This window comes from Patagioenas fasciata, chromosome 27, assembly GCF_037038585.1.
Source record: "Patagioenas fasciata isolate bPatFas1 chromosome 27, bPatFas1.hap1, whole genome shotgun sequence".
In the NCBI taxonomy this organism is placed as follows: domain Eukaryota; kingdom Metazoa; phylum Chordata; class Aves; order Columbiformes; family Columbidae; genus Patagioenas; species Patagioenas fasciata.
The window spans coordinates 5,221,648-5,239,866 of record NC_092546.1 but is presented as its reverse complement, the minus strand read 5'-3'; the positions used below and the strand labels follow the sequence as shown (position 1 = coordinate 5,239,866).

Sequence of the window (18,219 nt, the reverse complement as noted above, 5' to 3'; positions counted from 1 at the left end):
TGGGGAAATTGGAGGGTTGATGGAGGGTGGGTGGAGGGTTTGGGCTCCCTGGTCCTGCCAGGCTCAGGCTGACCCCACAGGGTGGGTGCTCAGCTGGAGCACAGGGACATGGGACCCCCCCCAGCACCAGGGAGGCTCCAACCCCCCCAGAACCGCCCACCCCCCCGTGCCGAGTGTGCGGGGGCAGAGCGCGGGGGCTGCAGCCGCCCCTGCGGGCCGGGGGTGGCGGGGATGGGGATGCGGTTGTCATGGCAACCCTGCATCCATCCTCAGCAGCGCTGCTGCACCAGCCCCGCAGCACAGCCGCCCCCCCAACCCCTCTCCAACCCCCCCTGGATGATGCTCTGGACCCCCCAGCCCCTCTCCCACCTTCCCCCCTACCAGGGCTGAGCCCAACCCAGCCTGCACCCCCACCCCCAAATCCCCCCCAGCACCCCAAGTGGCACCCAGCCCACTCCCTCCCCACCACAAGGACCAAGGGACCCCCCCCCAAACAGCAGGCAGAGCACAGCCGGGAGTTATCTTCTCTTTAATGCTCATTTTCAACACATTTGCTGAACGGGAACGTGGCGTGCAAGACAGGGAGCGCTGCGGCGTCCGCGGGTGGGGGGGCACAGTCCTCCCCCCCCCGCCAACCTCCAAACCAGCCTCCAGCTAAGAAAATAATATATAAAGCACTAAAGGTGAAACATTCAGTCCCCCCCTCCCTGAACACGAAGGACAATACAATCCAAGGTAAAAGCCCCCACAGCCACCAGCTGGTACCCAGGGCTGGGGGTCGGGGGGGGGGGCACAGATAAATAACCTCCCGCCAGAACACGTTTGGTTTGTTCAGTTTTCACTTTTTTTTTTGTTTTCTTTCTATGTTTTTTTTCTTAAAAACATTACAAAAAGAGCCAGTAAGGAGCCTCCTACAAAACGGGTTAGTGTTTGCCACAGCTGGGATGGGGGGGGACACACACAGGTCCTGTCCCCCCCACCCCAGGCCGGCTTTCCCCCCAAATCTCAGCTCACAAATCCCCTTACAAATTGCACGTGACGTTCGTTTCTTTAACAGCCTCCCAGCAACTTGAGGGGTGGTGGGTGGGTGCCGTGGGTGCAGCGAGCTCTCAGGTCTCAGCAGAGAGGACAGGCCCCCCCCGCAGCTGCTGCACGTGAGGGGGGGGGTCCGGCCGTGCCGGGGGTGGGGGACAGCGCTGGGGACAAAGCCCCAGGGCCATAGTGCTGGAGGAGCAGCCGCTGCAGCCCCATGAACCAGGGGTTCTGTCCCAGCCCGGTGCCCCCACCCAGAAAGGGGAACAGGCCCCCCCGGGGGCCGGGGTTGTGGGTACAGGGGGGTGGCAGTAGTGGCTTGTCCATGGAGGGGGTAGGGGCAGCAAATGACAAAATTTACCCTGTTAAATCGAGTGGGGCCGGGAAACGGCTCAGAACCGCGGGGCGGGGGGGCGGATCCTGTCCCCCTCCCAAAAGGCAGCATCGCCCCAGCCCCGGCTGGTCCCTCACCCACCCCCCCATGACGGCGGTGGGTGCAGAGCGAGGGGTGGGCATGCAGGAGCCACACGGCGTGGGGGGACTGTGGGGAGCCCCTCGCCAGTCCTGGGGGTGCTGGGGGGGCCATGAGCCCATTTCCCCCCACCAGCAGACCCCCCCTCTCCCTCCCCGCTGAGCCACAGTGGCTGGTGCAGCCCTGGAGGGATGGAGAGGGGGGTTCACGGAGGAGGAGGAGGAGGAGGAGGAGGGCGGGGATGAAGCCCACGCCGCGGCCCCCCCATCCTCAGAACTCCACCTTGCAGGCGGGGAAGGTCTCATCCTGCATGGCCACGGTGCTGTTGCTGCCCAGCACAGTGATGCCCAACTCCTGCTGCCGGTCGTGGGTCTCCTGGTACCACTCGTGCATCACCAGCGAGTCGAAGGTGGGGATCAGGGTCACCTGGGGGACAGTCACCATGTCACCAACCCGCAGAACCGGAGGATCTTTAAGATCTTTAAGACTGAGTCCAACCATAACCCCCCCCCAGCACTGCCCCATGTCCTGAGAACCTCATGTCCGTCTGTCCAGCCCTCCAGGGATGGTGACTCCAGCACTGCCCTGGGCAGCCTGTTCAATGCCCCACAGCCCTTTGGGGAAGAAATTGTTCCCAGATCCAACCTCAACCTCCCCTGGCACAACCTGAGGCCGTTTCTTTGCTAAACCCCCCAGGTCCCTCAGCCGCTCCCATCCTCCTTGTGCTCCAGTCCCTTCCCCAGCTCCGTTCCCTTCCCTCAACCCACTCCAGCACCTCAAGGGCGTGAGGGGCCCAAAACTGACCCTAAGATTCACAGTTTGGCCTCCCCAGGTCCCAGCACAGGGACGGTCACTGCCCTGGTCCTGCTGGCCACACCAGTGCTGGCACCAGCCAGGACGCTGGTGGCCCCTGGGCACACGCTGGCTCATGTTCAGCTCTGTGGGGGGGTCTCACCTGGGTGTCGGTGCCCCACTGGTGCTTGCCGGCCAGGAGGGCGTCGAGGAGGGGGCGCAGCACCCCCTCCTTCAGGTGGTCGTCCCCGCTCACCACGTAGCACAGGGACCGCACGCGCCGGAAAAACTCCTCATCCACCGTCCGGGCGCTCCAGGAGCCGGGCAGGTACGCCAGGTCCACGTAGATGGGGGGGCCTGGGGGGGCAGTGGTTCGTGTGCCTGCCGGGATGGGGGGACGGGAGGTGTGAGCAGCAACAGCCCCCCCAAACCCCTCACCCCACTGCGGTGCCTCCCAGATGCTCTGGCGTGGGGACACCAGGACCCCCGTGGCCCCCCCAGCCCCATACCCACCAGGAACCCCCAGCCCCATACCCGCCAGGACCCCCGTGGCCCCCCCAGCCCCATACCCACCAGGACCCCTGTGTCCCCTCACCAGCCCCACACCCACCAGGACCCCCTGCCCCATACCCACCAGGACCCCCCAGCCCCATACCCACCAGGACCCCCTGCCCCATACCCACCAGGACCCCCCAGCCCCATACCCACCAGGACCCCCGTGTCCCCCCCGTGTACCTGCTGGTGATGCTCTGCCAGCTCCCGCTGCTGTCCGTGCTCCAGCGCCTCGCATTGTCCCCGAGGTGCGGGTGTCCCCACCGGCGAGACCCTTCTTGTCCCCAGGGGGCAGCCTGGCCTTGTCCCCAGTGTCACGGGCCGAGCTGGTGGCGCCCCTGGCCTTGGGGGGCAGTGTGGGGTGGCGGGGGGGCTCGGCCCTGGGGGTGGCGGGCGCTGAGCCCACGCGGGACGGGGTCCTCTTCACCTTGCCGGGGGGGGGCTCCTTCTTCCCGGCCGGCAGCGCCTCGGGGTCCACCATGCAGATGCCCGGCTGGGCAGGGAGGGGACAGGGGTCCCTCATGGGGGCTGGGAGGGGGTCCCGGACCCTGGCCGTGCCGCGGGGGGGCTGCTCCGAGTCCTCGTCCGACTCCAGCCCATCAGCCAGGAGGGAGGGACAGTCCTCGGTGGCCGGAGGGACGTCGGAGTCGGAGAGGGTGGGTAGCGACTCGCTGACGGAGGTGGGGGGCGTCTCGCCCGCCAGCTGGGGGGGGCGGCCCCGCGGTGGCACCAGCTCCTGCGACGGGTCACTGTCCGACAGCTCCCGGGGGCTGGCGGCGGCCGAGGGCAACCGCTCCGATTTGGGATGCTCGAACTCGCAGGGGGACACCAAGCACAGGTCCACGTCGTGGGGCGAGTCGGAGCGGCGGCCCGGCCGCACCACCGCAGCACCGTCACCGTCACCCCGGTGGTGGCACGGCCGCAGTGGCAGTGACAACCCGCCCTTGGTGGCCTCCGGCTCCGGTGTCCCCCCGGCGCCCCGGGACCGCCTGCCGTCCTCCGGCGGGGACTCGCTGACGGGTGGCAGCACCTGCTCGAAGGACACAGAGAGCGACTCGTCCACCTCGGTGGAGTGTGGGGACCCCACCTCGGCCGGCAGCGAGGGGGTGGTGATGGTTGGGGACACGTCGGGGACGTCGTCCTTGAAGGGGCTGAGGGACAAGCAGCCCGCCTGCTTCTCCTGCGCGGCGCCGTCCTGCGCGGCTTTGCCCCCGGCCGCTGCCCAGGGGTTCGGCTGCCGGTTGCCGCCCGGTTCCTCGGCGCCGTTGTCCACCGGTGACTGGTGGAAGGGCGTGTGGCCGGCGCTGGCCGGCCCCGAGCTGGCCGGGGACATCATCTCCAGCGTCTTCTCCTCGGAGCTGCCGCAGGCGTCCTCGCCGCCCTCGGGGCCGTGGTTGAGCATCCCGGTGGGTGTCAGGTCGAAGTTGACACTGCGGTCGCTCTTAGGGGTCCTGGCCAGGGGCGAGGGGGGGCACACGGCTCGCAGGGGGCTGTTCTCCAGGTGGCGGAACCGCTGGGGGCTGTCGGGGTCCTCCAGGCCGTTCTCCAGGCAGGATGAGTCCCCTTGGCCCCTGGCCCCCCCGTTCTCCATTGGCGAGGGCTCCAGCTCGCTCTCGGCCGTGGTGATGCCTTCGTCCGTGGATTCCTCCTTCCTCCTCCTCCCGGCGGCCCCCGGCGAGGCGGCCCCACGGCCCCGCTCGGCCTCCAGCAGCATCTCCTCGGGGGACGAGGATTTGGAGCCATCCGACGCCCCCGGCTCCTTCCTGGCACCTCCCTCCCGGGGGGTTTTGCCCTTGGGCTTCTCCGGCTCCTTTTTCGGGGGCGGTTTCTTGATGCTGCCGGCCTTGGTCAGGGGCTTGCGGGGCTCCGGCACCGGCGTTTTCCGCACCGGCGTCTTGGTGGGAGCCTTGGCCTCTGCTTTGCTCTCCTTGCGCGGCGGCTCGGCCTTCACCTCCTTCTTCGGCACCTTCGCCTCCTTCTTGGCCTCGGCCCCCTCCTCCTTCTTCAGAGGTTTCTTCTCCTCTTTGCGGGGGACCGGCTCCTTCTTGGGCGCCACCTTCTCCTTGCTCAGCTTTGGCTTCACATCCACCTTCAGCTTCTCCAGGGAAGAGTCCAGCTTGGCCCGAGCATCCTTGGCTTTCTCCTCTTCCGACCCCGCTCTGGCCGTGTCCCCCAGGGGTTTGGGCTTCTCCTTGGTCCCAACCTTCACCTCCTTCCTCTCTGCTTTTGGCGGAGCCTTCTCCTTCGCTGCTGGCGTCCCGGTGTCCACCAAGCTGAGCTTGGAAGCCGATTTCAGGCTCTCCTTGCTCTCCGCCCTCTTCTGTTTGAGCAACTTCTCCGGTTGGGACCCCGGCGTCCCCTTCAAGTCATTCTTGGTGACCACGGGATGCTTGAGGAACTCCAGGTGCTTCACCTTCTCCAGCCCCTCCAGGATGCGGCCCTGGGGGGTGCAGCCGGGGAAGAGGACGCGGATGATCTTCTCGCTGGGGCTGAAGGGGTGCCAGACCAGCAGGGCGCACACGGACGTCAGGCACTGCAGCGGCAGGTCCTGCTCCCGGGGGCAGCCGCTGTCGCCCACCCACTGCTGCAGCAGGAACTCCAGCTCCTTGGTGCCCTTCACGGGGTTGAGGACATACATGTCCAACCGGCCCACTCCCATCTTCTGGAAGAGGACGATGGGTTCGGCGCGGGGCCCGTTGTCCCGGGCCAGCAGGTTGGGACGGATTCCCAGCTTCTCCAGGTAGTGAAGGGTCAGGGCGGCCTCATCGCAGCTCTTCAGCACCCGCGAGTTGCCCTCGATGGCCTTCAGCTTCTCGGAAGCGTTGAGGAAGACGACGCCGAGCTCGGGGGAGATGAGGTTCTTGGCCCAGTCCCCCCCGGTGCCCTGCGAGCCCTGGGACGGATCCTCCTCCAGCTCGGCCAGCTTCCTCTGCAAGAAGCTGTTGACGCCGGGTAGGCTGTCGGTCCCCGCGTGCGTCACCAGGATGGAGTCGACGCGGTCCAGGTGCCGGACCAGCTTCCAGAAGGATGATTTGGGGTTGGAACCGCCGTTAACCAGAACGTTGAAGCCATTGACGGCAAAGAAAGCCGAGTCCCCTCTCCCGCCCGGGAAGATATAGCAGCAGGGCTTGGAGAGCTTGAGGAAGCCGACCATGGTGGGGGGCTCGAGGAGGTCGAAGGGGGACTGGGGCTCCAGGGACTCCGAGAGATACTCCATGAACTCCTCCAGCCCCTCCATGGCGGGCAGGATGCAGCCCGGGTTGTAGCGCAGCTCGATGAAGTCCTGCAGGTTGTGATGGTCCAGCCCTGCGTCCTTCCACTCCCCAAAATCGGGGCAGCTGATGGTCAGCGTGGCCTTGGCCGAGGGGGCTGCGGAGCTCAGGATGTCCCCAACCTGCCAGGGGACAGGGACAGAGCTTCAGGCGGAGTGCGGCGCCCAGGGGGTGCTTGGTCTCAGCAACATCCCCTCGGCAAGCACAGCGCTCCCCTTCCCCGGGGGTCCCCCATTCGCACCCACCCCCGGTTGCTGCTCAGGACCAGGACGTGGCCGATCTCCCCCGCAAAGCCCCGCGGGGGAGGATGTGCCGGTGCGGCTGCTGCGGCACAGACGGCTGGACCAGCCTCCTGCTCCGTGCCGAGACGCCGGAGAACGTGAGCAGACGCTCACTCCAGTAACGCCAGCCCGCAGCCCCCCCCTGCGCACCAGCAGGAGCCGGGGGGGCAGGCGGGTCCCCCCTGGGTGTCCCCAGCTCCGCACCTCCTTGTCGGTGAAGATCTGGATGAAGTCCCGCAGGGAGAAGGAGCCCGTCTGCAGCATCAGCTCCCCTGTCTCCTCCACGCAGGGGCCGGCGAACACCAGCAGCTTGTGCTGTGACACGTCCGTGATGAGGTTCCGCAGCTGAGGGGACACAGGGGACGTGAGGATGTCACCGCGCTCCACCCCATGACCCCCCGCACCCTGGGGCTCACCTCATCACACAGGGACTTGTCGGAGGGGTTGAGCAGCACCAGGGTCTCCAGCACGTCCCCACGGTGGTGGAGGGTCCGCTGACCTGCGGGGACCCAGCGCTCTCACCCCCGCCTCCCCAAAACCGCGGGGCTGCACCCCATGTTGGCCTCATTCCATGGAGATGGGACAGGGGGACATGGGACACTCCCCTCGTAAAGAGGGACAGTCACCCTCCCACTGGCGGACACCATAGGGCCAGCGGATCTGCTGAGCCCAGGGACACATTTCCTGTGTCCTTCCTGCATGGGGAGGGAGGGAAAAGGGGGTGACAGGCTGGGGGAGCCCCTCTTGTCCCCCCTGAGCAGCGCAGCAAGACCTGAGCGCTCCCAGGGGGGTCTGGGGGCTGCACCCCGCTTCCTAAACAGGCAGGAACCCACTGGAGACCTTTTTTCCATGGGAAATCGCCCCGGGGTGGGTGGAGGAAGCGGCTTCTCACATGGGGGGATCACGGGGCTTGGCTGGGGGGGGGGCACAAAGCAAAGCCTGTTCCCATCACAGCCAGAGGGTTCCCCACACCCCACCAATTAAAAAGTGCTGCGGGAGGGTGCTTTTTTACCTTTCACGATGCTGGAAAAAGTGGCCGAGTGGCGGGACACAAAGAGCTTCAGCTGCTCATCCAGGTTGCAGGAGGTGAGGTCGATGTCCCAGGAGCGGATCCCTTTGGGGGGACACACCGAGAATAAAAGGAGGGGAGGGGGGACACCAAAAAAAGGCTCAGCCCTGTTAGCACCCACCAGCACCCACATGGTTTATACAAGAAGCAGCAGCGTGGGGATTGTGTCCCCCATGTCCCCCCTCCGATGTCACCCTAAGGTGCTTTGGGGACACCCCAGCGAGTCCCCAAGCCCAGGTTGATGCACCGACCGGCGGGCGAGCACCGTGTGCGGTGACTCACGGCAGCACCGGCTCCGCCAAAACCCAAAACCCCAGCCCCCGGGCACAGCTCGTCAGAGCCAGCAATTAAAGGAATTAACGGTGCTGGAGGATTTGAGGATTTGGCACCGGTGTGAGTGTCCCAGAGCGGGGTCAGGAACCCCAAGGTGCAGCCCCAAACCACCCAGGACCCTTTTGGGGGGGGAGATCTGAGGGGCTACCAGCCCCCCCACTGCAGGGGCCACCCAGCGTGGCCACAACCGGTCCCACAACGGCCCGGCGAAGCGGTGGGTGATGGCGTAACCGGCCGGGTGGCTGCGGGGGGGGTTGCACAAATTCTGCACAAGGCGCCAAGCGAGGGGTTGGGGCCCTTATGGGGCGGTTTTTGCAGTTTGGGGCCGGTTTTGGGGTGGTTTTGCTGCTCGGGGCCAGCGAGGTTCAGTCCTGCGCTCGCAGGGCGCTGGGGGGGACCCAGGGCAGTCCTGGTGATGTGTGTGTCCCCCCCATGGTTTTGGGGACCTGCTCCAGCACAGGCTGCTCTGTGGTCACAGCCTGAGACAGATCCTGGGGGTTTAGGGGGGGCAGATCCAGGGGGCTTAGTGGGGCAGATCCCCAAGGTCTGGGGGGGCAGATCCGGGGGGTCTGGGGCAGCAAAAAGGGGAGAACCCGGGGGTGTGGGGGGGGCAAATCCTAGGGGTCTAGCAGGGGAAGATCCAGGGCGTCTGGGGCAGCAAAAGGGGGAGATCCCGGGGGTGTGGGGGGGCAAATCCTAGGGGTCTGGGGGGGCCAGATCCAGGGGGTCTGGGGCAGCAAAAGGCACAGATCCCGGGGGCCTTCTGGGGGCAGACCCCGGGAGTCTGAGAAGCCAGATCCCGGGGATTTAGGGAGGACAGATCCTGGGGGTCTAGGGGACCAGATCCTGGGGATTTAGGGGATCAGATCCTGGGGATTTAGGGGTTGCAGATCCCGGGGGTCTGGACCTGAAGTGGGAGCAGAACTTGGGGTTCCCGATCCTGGAGACCCGGGACGGGAGGGGGCGAACTGGGAGGGCCCGGGGCAGGGTGGGAGGGGACGGGTCAGATCCCGGGAGATCCCGGGACAAGGAGGGGCCACCCCCGGGCCAGCGGATCCCGGAGCATCACGCTCGGGGGAGGCCCCGTCCCGCGGGCCCGCAGCGGGGGCACCCCCGGGCTCACCTCGCTCCAGCTGCTGCAGCGCGGCGGCCAGCAGGCCGGGCCGGTGGCAGCCGCCGCCAACGATGGCCAGCAGCGAGTAGCGGCGCGGCCCCGCGGCGGGGCCGGGAGGCGGAACCGGAGCCGGAGCCGCCGGAGCCGGAGCCGCCGCCGCCCGGCCCGCGCCCCCCGCAGCCCCCGCGGCCCGAACCGCCGCCGCCGCCGCCATCTTCGGCGCCCCCGCCCGCCGCGCCGGGCCACGCCCCCGCTGCGCCGCCAATCCCCGCCCACTGATGTCACCGCCGGCCAATGGGGCGTCGCGGCGGGGAAAAAGACGGGGAGGGGTAGAGGAGGTCGGGGAGGCCTTAAAGGGGCAATGGCGGGGTGGGGCCGCTGTGGTGGGGTCCGCTGCCCGCGCAGTGCAGTGCAGTGCAGTGCGGCGCAATGAAGTTGCAGCGTAGCGTAGTGCAGTTGCATTGTAGTGCAATGCAAGGGGCGCGCAGGCCAGTGTGGAGCTGGGGGTGAGCAGCGCAGTGCAGTGCAGTTGCAGTGGAGTGCAATGCAAGGGGTGGGCAGGCCAATGTGAAGCTGCGAGTGACTGTTGCAGGGCAGTGCAGTGATGGGAGGCAGCGTGGGGATGGGGCCGTGCAGTGCACTGCAGAGCTAGGGGTACGTGATACAGTGGGGTGCAGTGCTGGGATGGGGCTGCGTGGCACAGCGCAGTGAAAGGGACCCGCTGTGCGGTGAAGCGCTGTGTGGTGCAGGGGCCGCGCAGCGCAGCCAGGGGCTGTGCAGTGAGTGCAGTGCAGTGTGCGACCCGGCAGCCATGGGCCAGCCTGGGCTGTGCAGTGCAGGACGGAGCTGGGCTGTGCAGCCCCCTCACCCCCTGCCCTCGACCTCCAATCCCAAACTGCTTCTCCAGTGGATCAGGGATAAATGGTGCTGGACCCAGCACCCCACCCTGCTCCAGCACCAGCCCTCAGCCCCTCGCAGTGTCCCCCCTCCCGCTCCCCACCACACACCCCACCTCAGTGCCCCCCACAGGATGGGACCCCCCCCAGCACCCCCAAAAAGCAGGCAGCACTGAGAATCCAAGTCATTTAATAAAGCCCCAGAGCAGGAGACCCACATCCCCCAGCCCAGGGCACCCAGGGGTGCTGGGGGCCACAATTCCCCCTCTCCTGCGCAGGGCACAGGCTGGGCCAGCAGCAGCACGGTGGGTGGTGGCGTCCCCGCTGTCCCCGGTCCCTCAGGAGCACTTGAGGATGAACAAGTTGCAGGCGGTGCCGCGGGGGCAGCTGCAGAGCTTCCCGAAGCGAGCGCCCCTGCGCACGGCACACGGCTCCCCGGCCTCGCACTGCGGGACGGCACCATCAGCCCGGCCCCCTGGCGCTGGACCCCCACAACCCCCACCCGCAGGATCAAGCCTGACCCACCCTGAGCACCCCCCAGCCCAGCTGTACCAAGGGCACCCAGCTCAGCCTCTTCTCCACCGTCGGGAGCTCCCGGCTCCCCAGCTTCTCCAGCACCTCCTGCAGCGTCTCCACCTGCAGAGATGGAAACCAAAGCCCAGGGCTCAGCCGCCCCCTCCCAACACCGCAGGGGCGCCCCGGCACAGCCAGAACCAGCCCCCAAACTGGGGCAGCGGGAGCACCCCAAGGTGCCCCAGAGCTGAGCAGGGGCTGCTGGTGGCCCCGTCCCCCGCAGACATCCAGGGTCCAATGGTCCCTTACCAGCTCCAGCTCGTCCCGGCTCTGCCCGGGTGGGCTCTGTGCCGGCTGGAGCGCCGGTGCTGGCTCCGCGGTGCCCAGCAGGACGAGGCTGAGGGCGGCCAGGCAGAGCAGGCAGAGCCACGCGCTCCCCATGCTGGACGCGTCCCTGGATGCTCAGGGATATGCCCGGCTCAGCCAGATTTATACCCCCCCTGCCACCCCGCAGCCACCAATGTGGGCAAACACCCGCTGACGCAGATGTGGCGCAGGTGTGCGTGTGTCCCCCCCAATGTTGCTGCTGACATCAACCGGACAGGGGGACACATCCCCGGGAGATGCATCCCTTGGGACACACGTGTCCCCGAGCCAGCGGGACACACGTCAGTGCCACGTCCCGCCGGAGCAGCCCGAGAGCCGGCGGGCGCAGAGGCCCCCCCAGGGCTGACCCCCCCAGCCCCCCAGCGGGGCACAGGCCACGCTGCCAATTCCCTGAGCAAACACGGCTGTGATGTGGCTCATCCCCGCACCTCCCGGCCGCCGGCGCGGCGCTGGCACAGCCGAGGGTCCCTGTGGGGACAGCACAGACAGGCTGACACACGGGTCTCACAAACGGCTTTATTGCAAAGGAGGGGACAGTGCTGGGGACAGACGGGAGGACGGAGGGGGCTGCAGCTCTGATGCAGAGCTGCTTGTGGCAGCGGGAGCCTGCTGTCCTTGTCCCTGCAGCCAGGACCCCCGGGGGAGCAGGAGTGTGGTGCTGCCCCATGGCTGCCCCACTGGCAGGGGGCAGATCCAGCTGGGGGAGATCGGACACTGGTGAGTAGCAGGGAGGGGGCACTGGGGTATTCCAGCCCCCTCGTCCCCATTTCTCCCCCTAGGCAGGGTGGCAATTTGAGAGCAGGACCCTGCCCAGGGAACCAGGCAGGTCCCCAAACCCACCTCCCTTCCTAACTGCGCGGGGGCTTCTTCCCTCTGCAGCGTGGCCTTGGGGGGTGCTCAGCAGCCTCTGCCCGGCCTTCCCGGAGACCCTGCGGCACAGAGGAGTGGGGGGGTCACCAGGGGTCCCTCTCCTTCCCCCCACCCATCCCCTTCACCCCTTGCTCCCTGCCGTACCACGTAGAAGCCGGTGTGGTACCCACTCATGTACCAGGACATCAGCATCGCAGTCAGGGCCTCCTCCTCCTCCTCCTCTTCCTCCCGCATGGCGCGCAGCGGGGTCGGTGGCCATGGCGGGGGCATCGCCTGCCGGCAGCACCCCCAGCCCCTTAGGGAGAGATGTGGGCGGCATGGGGTCCCCCAAAGCTGGGGGGTGGCAGGTGCTCACCTCGGGGGGCCGTGGGGAGCGGGGTGTTCGCTCGCCCTTCCTCCTCCTCGTGCCTGGCGGGGGGTCCCGTGACGAGGGGGTGCTGGGTCGGTGGGGACCCCCACGCTGCAGCGTGTCACTGTCCCTCCAGGCCCCGGGGCAGGGGGGCAGCAGATGGGCCAGCGCCCGCTCCTCGGTGTTGCCGTAGCCGTCGAACTCCACCAGGCAGGTGCCGGAGACGGGGTCGAGCGCCCGCAGGTGTGCGGGGTACAGCAGCCCGTCCCCCTCCCACACCACGCTGCAGGCGTCACCCACCCGCCACTGCGGGGACACAGGCGGGGGACAGCGGGTGGGGTCACGGGGAGGCAGCGTGGGCCCCAAATCCCACCGGGGTTGGGGACATTGCAGCCTCACCTGGTGGCCTCCGTTCTCTTCCTCTTCCTCCTCCTCCTCCTCCTCCTGGCCGGGGGTCACACCCGAACTGGGGGTCTCGGAGGCACCGTCCGACCCCTCGCCCGCTGTGTCCCGGCGGAGGGAAGGGTGGGGAGAGCGGAGCCCCGTGTCGGAGCCGGCGCGGTCGGGACCCTGCGGGCGGCAAAGGCGGCGTCACGGAGCATCCCGCTACCGGCCCCGGTCCGCTCGCCCCGAGCCCGCTCCGGCCCCAGTTCCCTGGCCCGCAGCCCCGGCCCGGTCGCCCCCAGCCCGCTCGGGGTCGCTCGCAGCCCGCCCGTCCCGGTGCCGCCCCCGGTCCCGTCCCGGTGCGCACCCGGTGTCCCGGGGAGCGCTCGGCCATGGCCCCGCCCCCGCACGCGGCCCCGCGCCCCGCCCACACCCCCATGGCCCAGCCCCATCCGCGCGGCGCACTCTGGGTAATGTAGTTCTCGCCCCCGCGGCGCGGAAGGGGCGGGGCGCGCCGCGACTACATTTCCCAGAGGGCAGTGCGAAAGGGCGATGGAGAGGGCGGGCAGAGCGCCACCCCGCCGCCTCTCCCGCCGCCTGCTGGAGGGGCGGTGTGCGGGACGGGAGCGCGGCCGCCTGTGCATTACGGGGGCGGACACAGAGGTTTTGCGGGGGGACGGGGACAGTGGGGCCACGCACACGGTGTCAGCACGGCCCACGCGGGCAAGCGGCGCGCCCCGAACCCCCCCCCCGGTCCCGGGGACACGTACCGGTCCGGCCCTGCCGCAGCGGGACCCGGAGACCGCGACGGGGCGACCGAGACGGGGACACCACGTGTGAAACCCCGGTGTACGCGCGTGGGGGGGCAGCACCGTGGGTGGGCCGTGTGAGCGGCCCCACGTTCCCCCGTAGGCGGCAGCCGCCGCCCGCCCCAGCACCGCAGCGCGGCCCCGCTCCCCCCGCCGCGGGCCCCACTGCACGGAGGTCCCAGCGCGTGTCCCCGCTCCCCCCGCTTTGAGCGCTCCGACCCCCCGGTACAACTGCCGGTGCACGGACCGGGCCGCCCCCGCGCACCGAATGCCTCCCCCCGGTGCACCCCCGGTGCGCAGATAGACCCCGGTGTGCGCATAGACCCTTCGGTGCACGGACAGACCCCCTGGTGCCGCCGCCGGTAACGGAAAGTCCCCCAGTGCACGGATGGACCCCCGATGCACCCCCCCACCCGGTGCACGGACCGAATCCCCGGTGCAAACCCTGGTGCACAACCGGACCCCCGGTGCACCCCCCGGTGCCCGGACAGACGCCGGTGCAGACCCCGCTGTACGGACGGCCCCCGCCCTTGCAGCCCCCGTGCACGGAGCGATTCCCCGGCCCATGGTCAGCCCCCCGGTGCAGGAACCGATTCCCCACCCCCGCTGCTGCTCCCGGTTCCCGCTCCCGGCGCGGGGGGGTCACAGTTTCTGGGCGGGGGTTTCCCCGCACCGGCTCATCCCCACGTGGGACCCGCCGGCGGCGTCCAATCACCGGGACGCCCGTCCGTCTCTTGGTGCCGGGCCAGCCAATGGACGCCGCGGGGGCGCCGCGGGACGCCCCGCCCCTCGGCGGGAGGCTATAAAAGGTGGCGCCGGATTCGCCGCGGGACTCAGAACGATCGCGGAGCTGAGACGTTGGGACGGGAACGGGTAGCGCGACAACATCGCGACAGAACCGCGACAGAACCGCCGCCACTCTCGGGATTATCGCTCTTGGGATTTGCCTCCATCCCGCGGAACCCGCGGTCCTTGGGCTCCCGCCCCGGATTACAATTGCACCATGACCCTGGAGGAGCTGGTGCCCTGCGACAGCAGCAAGTGAGTGCGACAGCCCCGGGGACAGCGGGGTGCGGGGGGGATCTGTGGTTGTCGCGCTGCTCACCGGCTGTTCCCCCGTCCCCGGTAGGATGCAGGCGGTGAGCGAGGCGGTGGAGCGGGTGCTGGTGGCGGCGCAGCGGCAGGACCGGCTCACGGTGGGGGTGTACGAGTCCGCCAAGCTCATGAACGTGTGAGTATCCCGGGGGCTGTCTGTCTGTCAGTCTGTCTGTCTGTCTCTGTTTGTCGGGGCAGGGGTGTCTATCGGGGGGTTCCGGGCAGCACCTGCACAGTTTGCATGTTTGGGGGTGCACCCAGGATTGGAGTTAGCACAGGGCTCTGTGCAAAGGGTTTGTGCAGGGGGGTGGCCCGGGTGACACAGAGTGTGTGACAACCCCTCGTCCCCCCCCGCTAACGCCCCGTTGCGCCCTCAGGGACCCCGACAGCGTGGTGCTGTGCCTGCTGGCCACCGACGAGGAGGACGAAGGCGACATCGCCCTGCAGATCCACTTCACCCTCATCCAGGCTTTCTGCTGTGACAATGACATCCACATCCTGCGCGTCTCGGGCATGCAGCGCTTGGCAGCCATCCTGGGCGAGCCCGAGCCGGGCGCCGAGCCCCGCGACCTGCACTGCCTCTTAGTCACGGTGAGTGGGCCGGTGATGCGCGGCCACGCACCGGCGGCCCCGTGAGTCACCGCGCCGAGGACGGGGCGTTGGTGGCGGCGGGGGACACACACTCAGAGCCACGTGTCGCGGTGCCGGCGGCGCTAACCGCGTGTTTCTGCTCCCCAGAACCCGCACACGGACGCCTGGAAGAGCCAAGGGCTGGCCGAGGTGGCGAGTTACTGCGCCGAGAGCCGCGACAAGAACCAGTGGGTGCCGTACGTCTGTCTGCAGGAGCGGTGATCGCCGCCGCGCCCGGCTGGGCCTGAAGGAGGAGGAATAAAGAGTTAAAACAGCGAGAAGAAGGAGAAAACGGCCAGTTAAACACCACAAACCCAAACACCCACCGACTTTAGTTTTACTTTTGAACCGGAGACGAGGAAGGAGCGCCCGGGCGCAGCGGTGGGCACGGCGGGAGGCGGAGCCGCGGCCGGCGGGGGCCGGTGGGACGCTGGCCGAGCGCACCGGGACGAGGAGCCGCGTGTGGCCGCGGGGAGCGCGCCGAGGCGGCCCGGGACGGGCGCTGCGCAGCGCGGGGAGGACGTGGAGCCTGGTTTTGGTTTGGTTTTTTGCGGCATCAGTGACTCGAGAGCCGCCGGGACTGCAGCGCACGGAGCCTTTGTGCAAACCTGCTGCTTTTGCAAGGGATAAATTATGGGCTGCGGCGACGGACTTGTACTGCAGTGCCAGTTTTTGCACTCAAGCCACTTGGAGACCCGGATCTGAGTCTATTCCAGAGTCTATTCTTATACCGATTGAAGAAAAATATATGATTATTTGCAATAAAATGTGTGAACTGCCCGGTGTCTGCGTTCCTGCCGGAGACGCTCCCACGGGCGGCGGGACCAGCCGCTCCCAGGCGGGTTTCGGGGTGGGGAGGGGCCCCGGGGCGGTTCCCACCCGTGTTTGGCCCCCCCACGCCGCAGGGGGAGGAGATTCCCCCGCCTCCCTTCTCCAAAAGCAGCTCTCGTGGCCAAGACCCCACGCATGGCCCCCGGGCCGTGGGAAACTGAGGCACGGCCCCCCCGGGGGACGCAGCGTTGTGTTTTTCCCCCCGGGTGGGGGTTGAGATGGGATCTTGGGATCCAGCATTCCCCGCCCCCCCCCCCGCAGAAACCGCAGCTCCCTCGGGCTCCCGGCCGTGGGAACCGAGACCGTCCCACCCGGGGCCGGGAAACCCCCCCCGCCCCCAGCCCGGGGATCCCCCCGCCCCGAGAAACGGGACCCAGCCGGTGCTGCGGGTTCCCACGGCCCGGGGGTTCGCTTCGATCGGCCCCGTCCTCCTGCATCCGGGTGACGGGGGGGGGGAGGGGGTAATAAACCCACCCCTCCCCAAACCGCGGGCACCTGCGCCCTTAAAGGACCCCCCCAGGATGGGTGCCCGGACTCCTGGGTTCTTCTCCCACAAGCGCCCCCCCGCAGGGGGTTTGGGGACACGGAGGGTGGGATGATGAAACCCGAAGGCTCAGGGCCCCCCTGTGCCCCAGCCTGACCCCCCCCCTCAGTGCACACACACACACACACATGGACATGCATGTACACACATGCACACACACACGTGTGCACTCGTGACATCGCTGGGTGCCCCGGTGCCAGCCCGGGGTGACAGTCCCAGCTCTGTCCTGGGGACACCCCGTCCTGACCGTGGTCGGTGTCAACCCCGTGGCTGTCACCAGCGTGCTGGGACATGGTGTCCAGCCTGCCCGGGGACACAGTGACCATCCCGCCTGGCTGGGGACACAGTGGCCATCGCAGGGTGGTCACCTCGTGGGGACGTGCCCTGCGCCCTCCTGGCTCTGCCAAGGGAAACTGGGGCACAGAGGGACAGTGGCGTGAGTGTGATGCCACCGAGGCCACTGGGGACCCGTCCCAGCCCCCTCGGGAACACCCATGGGTGTCAACCCCCCAAGCACCCAGGGAAAGGTGGAAAGGAAAGGGCGGGTTGAGCCTCCCCAAAACTCATTTCACTGGTGAGCCCACAGGTCATGAGGCCCCGGTGACCCCGACCTGGTGACAGTGCCACCAATCCTGCCCCCGGTGTCACCTGGGGGGGGACACACCGCACAGCCACCCATGTGATGAGCGTGTCAGGCCAGGCTGAGTCACAGCCTGGGGGTGGGACGGGTGACACCCCCAGGTCCCCCCAGCCCCACAGGACACCCACGGTGCAGCCCCCACCGCAGCCACCCTGGAGCACATGTGGAACCCCCCATGGAGCCGCCCCATGTGAGCCGGGTCACACACACACACGTCACCCCCCACATTGTCCCTGTGTGCCCCCCATGGACACACAGACCCCCTGGGCCCCCCAGGTAGCAGCGTGTTGCACCCCGGGGGCCTGATCCTGCAGTGGGGACCCCCCTGTGGTGCTTAGGAGCCCCCTAAACCCCGCAGTGCTGCCCCAGGACTCCCCACCATGGACCCCAGAGACCCCCCAGGGACCCACCAGAGGGGGACAATGGGACCCACAGGCAGTGGGGGGCAGGGGGGACCCCTCCCCATGTCCCCACTGCTGGCCCGTTGCTGCAGCCCCCGCCCAGGGCTCCCCGCCCCCCCCAGCCGTGGTGTCCCCCCCAGCCTGAGTCACCGCGGTGCCGGCGGCTGAGCCGCAGTTTCCAGGGCCAGCGCAGACACCGAGGGCGGCCAGGGGTCTGGGGGGGCCCTGAGTCACCGCCAGTGGGGCCACCTATGGCTGGACCCCCCCAGCACCGGGGCAAGGGGTCCCGCAATGGGAGTGGGGGGCCTGGGCTGGTTTGGTTGGCTGGTGAGAGCCGTGGCCTGCGCCACCGCGGCCCCCCGGTGACCACTAAGGGGGGTCAGGGGTGGGGGTGTTTTGGATGGGGGGGCACACTGAGCCGCTTTCAGGCTCTGGGGTGGCTGTGGGCAGCCGGGGTTGGGCTGGATCCCGTCGGGGCGGCTGCCGCCGGTGATTTACAAGTCTGGTCTTGGTGGCGGCTGCAGCGGGGCGGTCCCAGCCATGGGTTGTCCCCAGCTGCCCCCGCACCCACCTTGGGGGGGATATCAGAGGTCCAGGGCATGGGGTGCCTGTCCCATCGCCCACCCAGGACCCCGCGGGTCCCCCTGGGGCATCTCGCTCCCTCTCCAGCTCCAGACTTGGACAAACAGCCCTGGGGAGGGAAACTGATGCACAGAGCCGGGGTGGCTGCAGGGCCCCCCCACCGCGGGGGCCGGATGCCGGAGCAGGAAGCCACCCCATAGCGTCACGGCCGAGGTCCCAGTGCGTCGCGGGTGTCCCTGCGCCCCCGCGTCACGGCGGGACGGGAACGGCCGGGGATCCCCCCACATCACAGCGGGGACACCGAGGGATTCCCTGCGGTGGGTGGGGGGTGTCCCTGAGCCCCCGCATCCCTGTGCTCAGAGCGGGACTGT

At 68.6% G+C, this 18,219-nt stretch overlaps 4 protein-coding genes across 6 annotated transcripts; 1 reads left to right on the top strand and 3 right to left on the bottom strand.

The window, feature by feature from the left end:
- Window positions 1–513: 513 nt before the first annotated feature.
- Window positions 514–9,131, bottom strand: MAP1S (microtubule associated protein 1S). Of its 2 annotated transcripts, none has more exons than XM_065858046.2 (7): window positions 8,927–9,131; window positions 7,414–7,515; window positions 6,818–6,900; window positions 6,606–6,746; window positions 3,032–6,242; window positions 2,460–2,677; window positions 514–1,930 (listed from the first exon to the last, which is right to left on the bottom strand). In XM_065858046.2, the coding sequence occupies exons 1-7, from the start codon at window positions 9,129–9,131 to the stop codon at window positions 1,775–1,777; spliced, it is 4,116 nt and encodes a 1,371-aa protein (XP_065714118.2). In that variant the 3' UTR covers window positions 514–1,774. The 2 variants fall into 2 exon arrangements, with proteins under 2 accessions (XP_065714118.2, XP_065714117.2); XM_065858045.2 differs by having other exon boundaries at window positions 2,460–2,653.
- Window positions 9,132–10,151: 1,020 nt separating this feature from the next.
- LOC136113073 (cocaine- and amphetamine-regulated transcript protein-like) lies at window positions 10,152–10,767 on the bottom strand. The gene is made up of 3 exons (XM_065857994.2): window positions 10,636–10,767; window positions 10,339–10,449; window positions 10,152–10,259 (listed from the first exon to the last, which is right to left on the bottom strand). Exons 1-3 carry the CDS (start codon window positions 10,765–10,767, stop codon window positions 10,152–10,154), a joined length of 351 nt encoding a protein of 116 aa, XP_065714066.1.
- Window positions 10,768–11,215: 448 nt separating this feature from the next.
- Window positions 11,216–12,735, bottom strand: LOC136113098 (uncharacterized). 2 transcript variants are annotated; one of them, XM_065858048.2, is made up of 6 exons: window positions 12,684–12,735; window positions 12,332–12,502; window positions 11,939–12,238; window positions 11,728–11,856; window positions 11,554–11,642; window positions 11,216–11,410 (listed from the first exon to the last, which is right to left on the bottom strand). In XM_065858048.2, exons 1-5 carry the CDS (start codon window positions 12,708–12,710, stop codon window positions 11,562–11,564), a joined length of 708 nt encoding a protein of 235 aa, XP_065714120.2. In that variant the 5' UTR covers window positions 12,711–12,735; the 3' UTR covers window positions 11,216–11,410; window positions 11,554–11,561. The 2 variants fall into 2 exon arrangements, with proteins under 2 accessions (XP_065714120.2, XP_065714119.2); XM_065858047.2 differs by having other exon boundaries at window positions 11,939–12,502.
- A 1,212-nt stretch (window positions 12,736–13,947) lies between these two features.
- On the top strand, window positions 13,948–15,629 carry GADD45B (growth arrest and DNA damage inducible beta). Its single transcript, XM_065858384.2, has 4 exons — window positions 13,948–14,166; window positions 14,255–14,356; window positions 14,598–14,811; window positions 14,959–15,629. The coding sequence occupies exons 1-4, from the start codon at window positions 14,129–14,131 to the stop codon at window positions 15,070–15,072; spliced, it is 468 nt and encodes a 155-aa protein (XP_065714456.1). The 5' UTR covers window positions 13,948–14,128; the 3' UTR covers window positions 15,073–15,629.
- Window positions 15,630–18,219: the final 2,590 nt, after the last annotated feature.

Excerpts from the sequence above, each read along its gene's own strand:
- GADD45B (XM_065858384.2), top strand. The coding sequence starts at position 14,129 with ATGACCCTGGAGGAGCTGGTGCCCTGCGACAGCAGCAA. Across the intron at positions 14,167-14,254 it reads GTGCCCTGCGACAGCAGCAA|GATGCAGGCGGTGAGCGAGG; the intron begins GTGAGTGCGACA and ends CGTCCCCGGTAG. Across the intron at positions 14,812-14,958 it reads TGCACTGCCTCTTAGTCACG|AACCCGCACACGGACGCCTG; the intron begins GTGAGTGGGCCG and ends TCTGCTCCCCAG.
- LOC136113073 (XM_065857994.2), bottom strand. The coding sequence starts at position 10,767 with ATGGGGAGCGCGTGGCTCTGCCTGCTCTGCCTGGCCGCCCTCAGCCTC. Across the intron at positions 10,450-10,635 it reads GCCGGGACGAGCTGGAGCTG|GTGGAGACGCTGCAGGAGGT; the intron begins GTAAGGGACCAT and ends CCATCTCTGCAG. Across the intron at positions 10,260-10,338 it reads TGGGCTGGGGGGTGCTCAGG|TGCGAGGCCGGGGAGCCGTG; the intron begins GTGGGTCAGGCT and ends GCCGTCCCGCAG.
- MAP1S (XM_065858046.2), bottom strand. The coding sequence starts at position 9,131 with ATGGCGGCGGCGGCGGCGGTTCGGGCCGCGGGGGCTGCGGGGGGCGCG. Across the intron at positions 7,516-8,926 it reads GCTGCAGCAGCTGGAGCGAG|GGATCCGCTCCTGGGACATC; the intron begins GTGAGCCCGGGG and ends GTCCCCCCAAAG. Across the intron at positions 6,747-6,817 it reads ACAAGTCCCTGTGTGATGAG|CTGCGGAACCTCATCACGGA; the intron begins GTGAGCCCCAGG and ends GTGTCCCCTCAG.
- LOC136113098 (XM_065858047.2), bottom strand. The coding sequence starts at position 12,710 with ATGGCCGAGCGCTCCCCGGGACACCGG. Across the intron at positions 12,503-12,683 it reads AGCGCTCCCCGGGACACCGG|GGTCCCGACCGCGCCGGCTC; the intron begins GTGCGCACCGGG and ends TGCCGCCCGCAG. Across the intron at positions 11,857-11,938 it reads GCTCCCCACGGCCCCCCGAG|GCGATGCCCCCGCCATGGCC; the intron begins GTGAGCACCTGC and ends TGCTGCCGGCAG.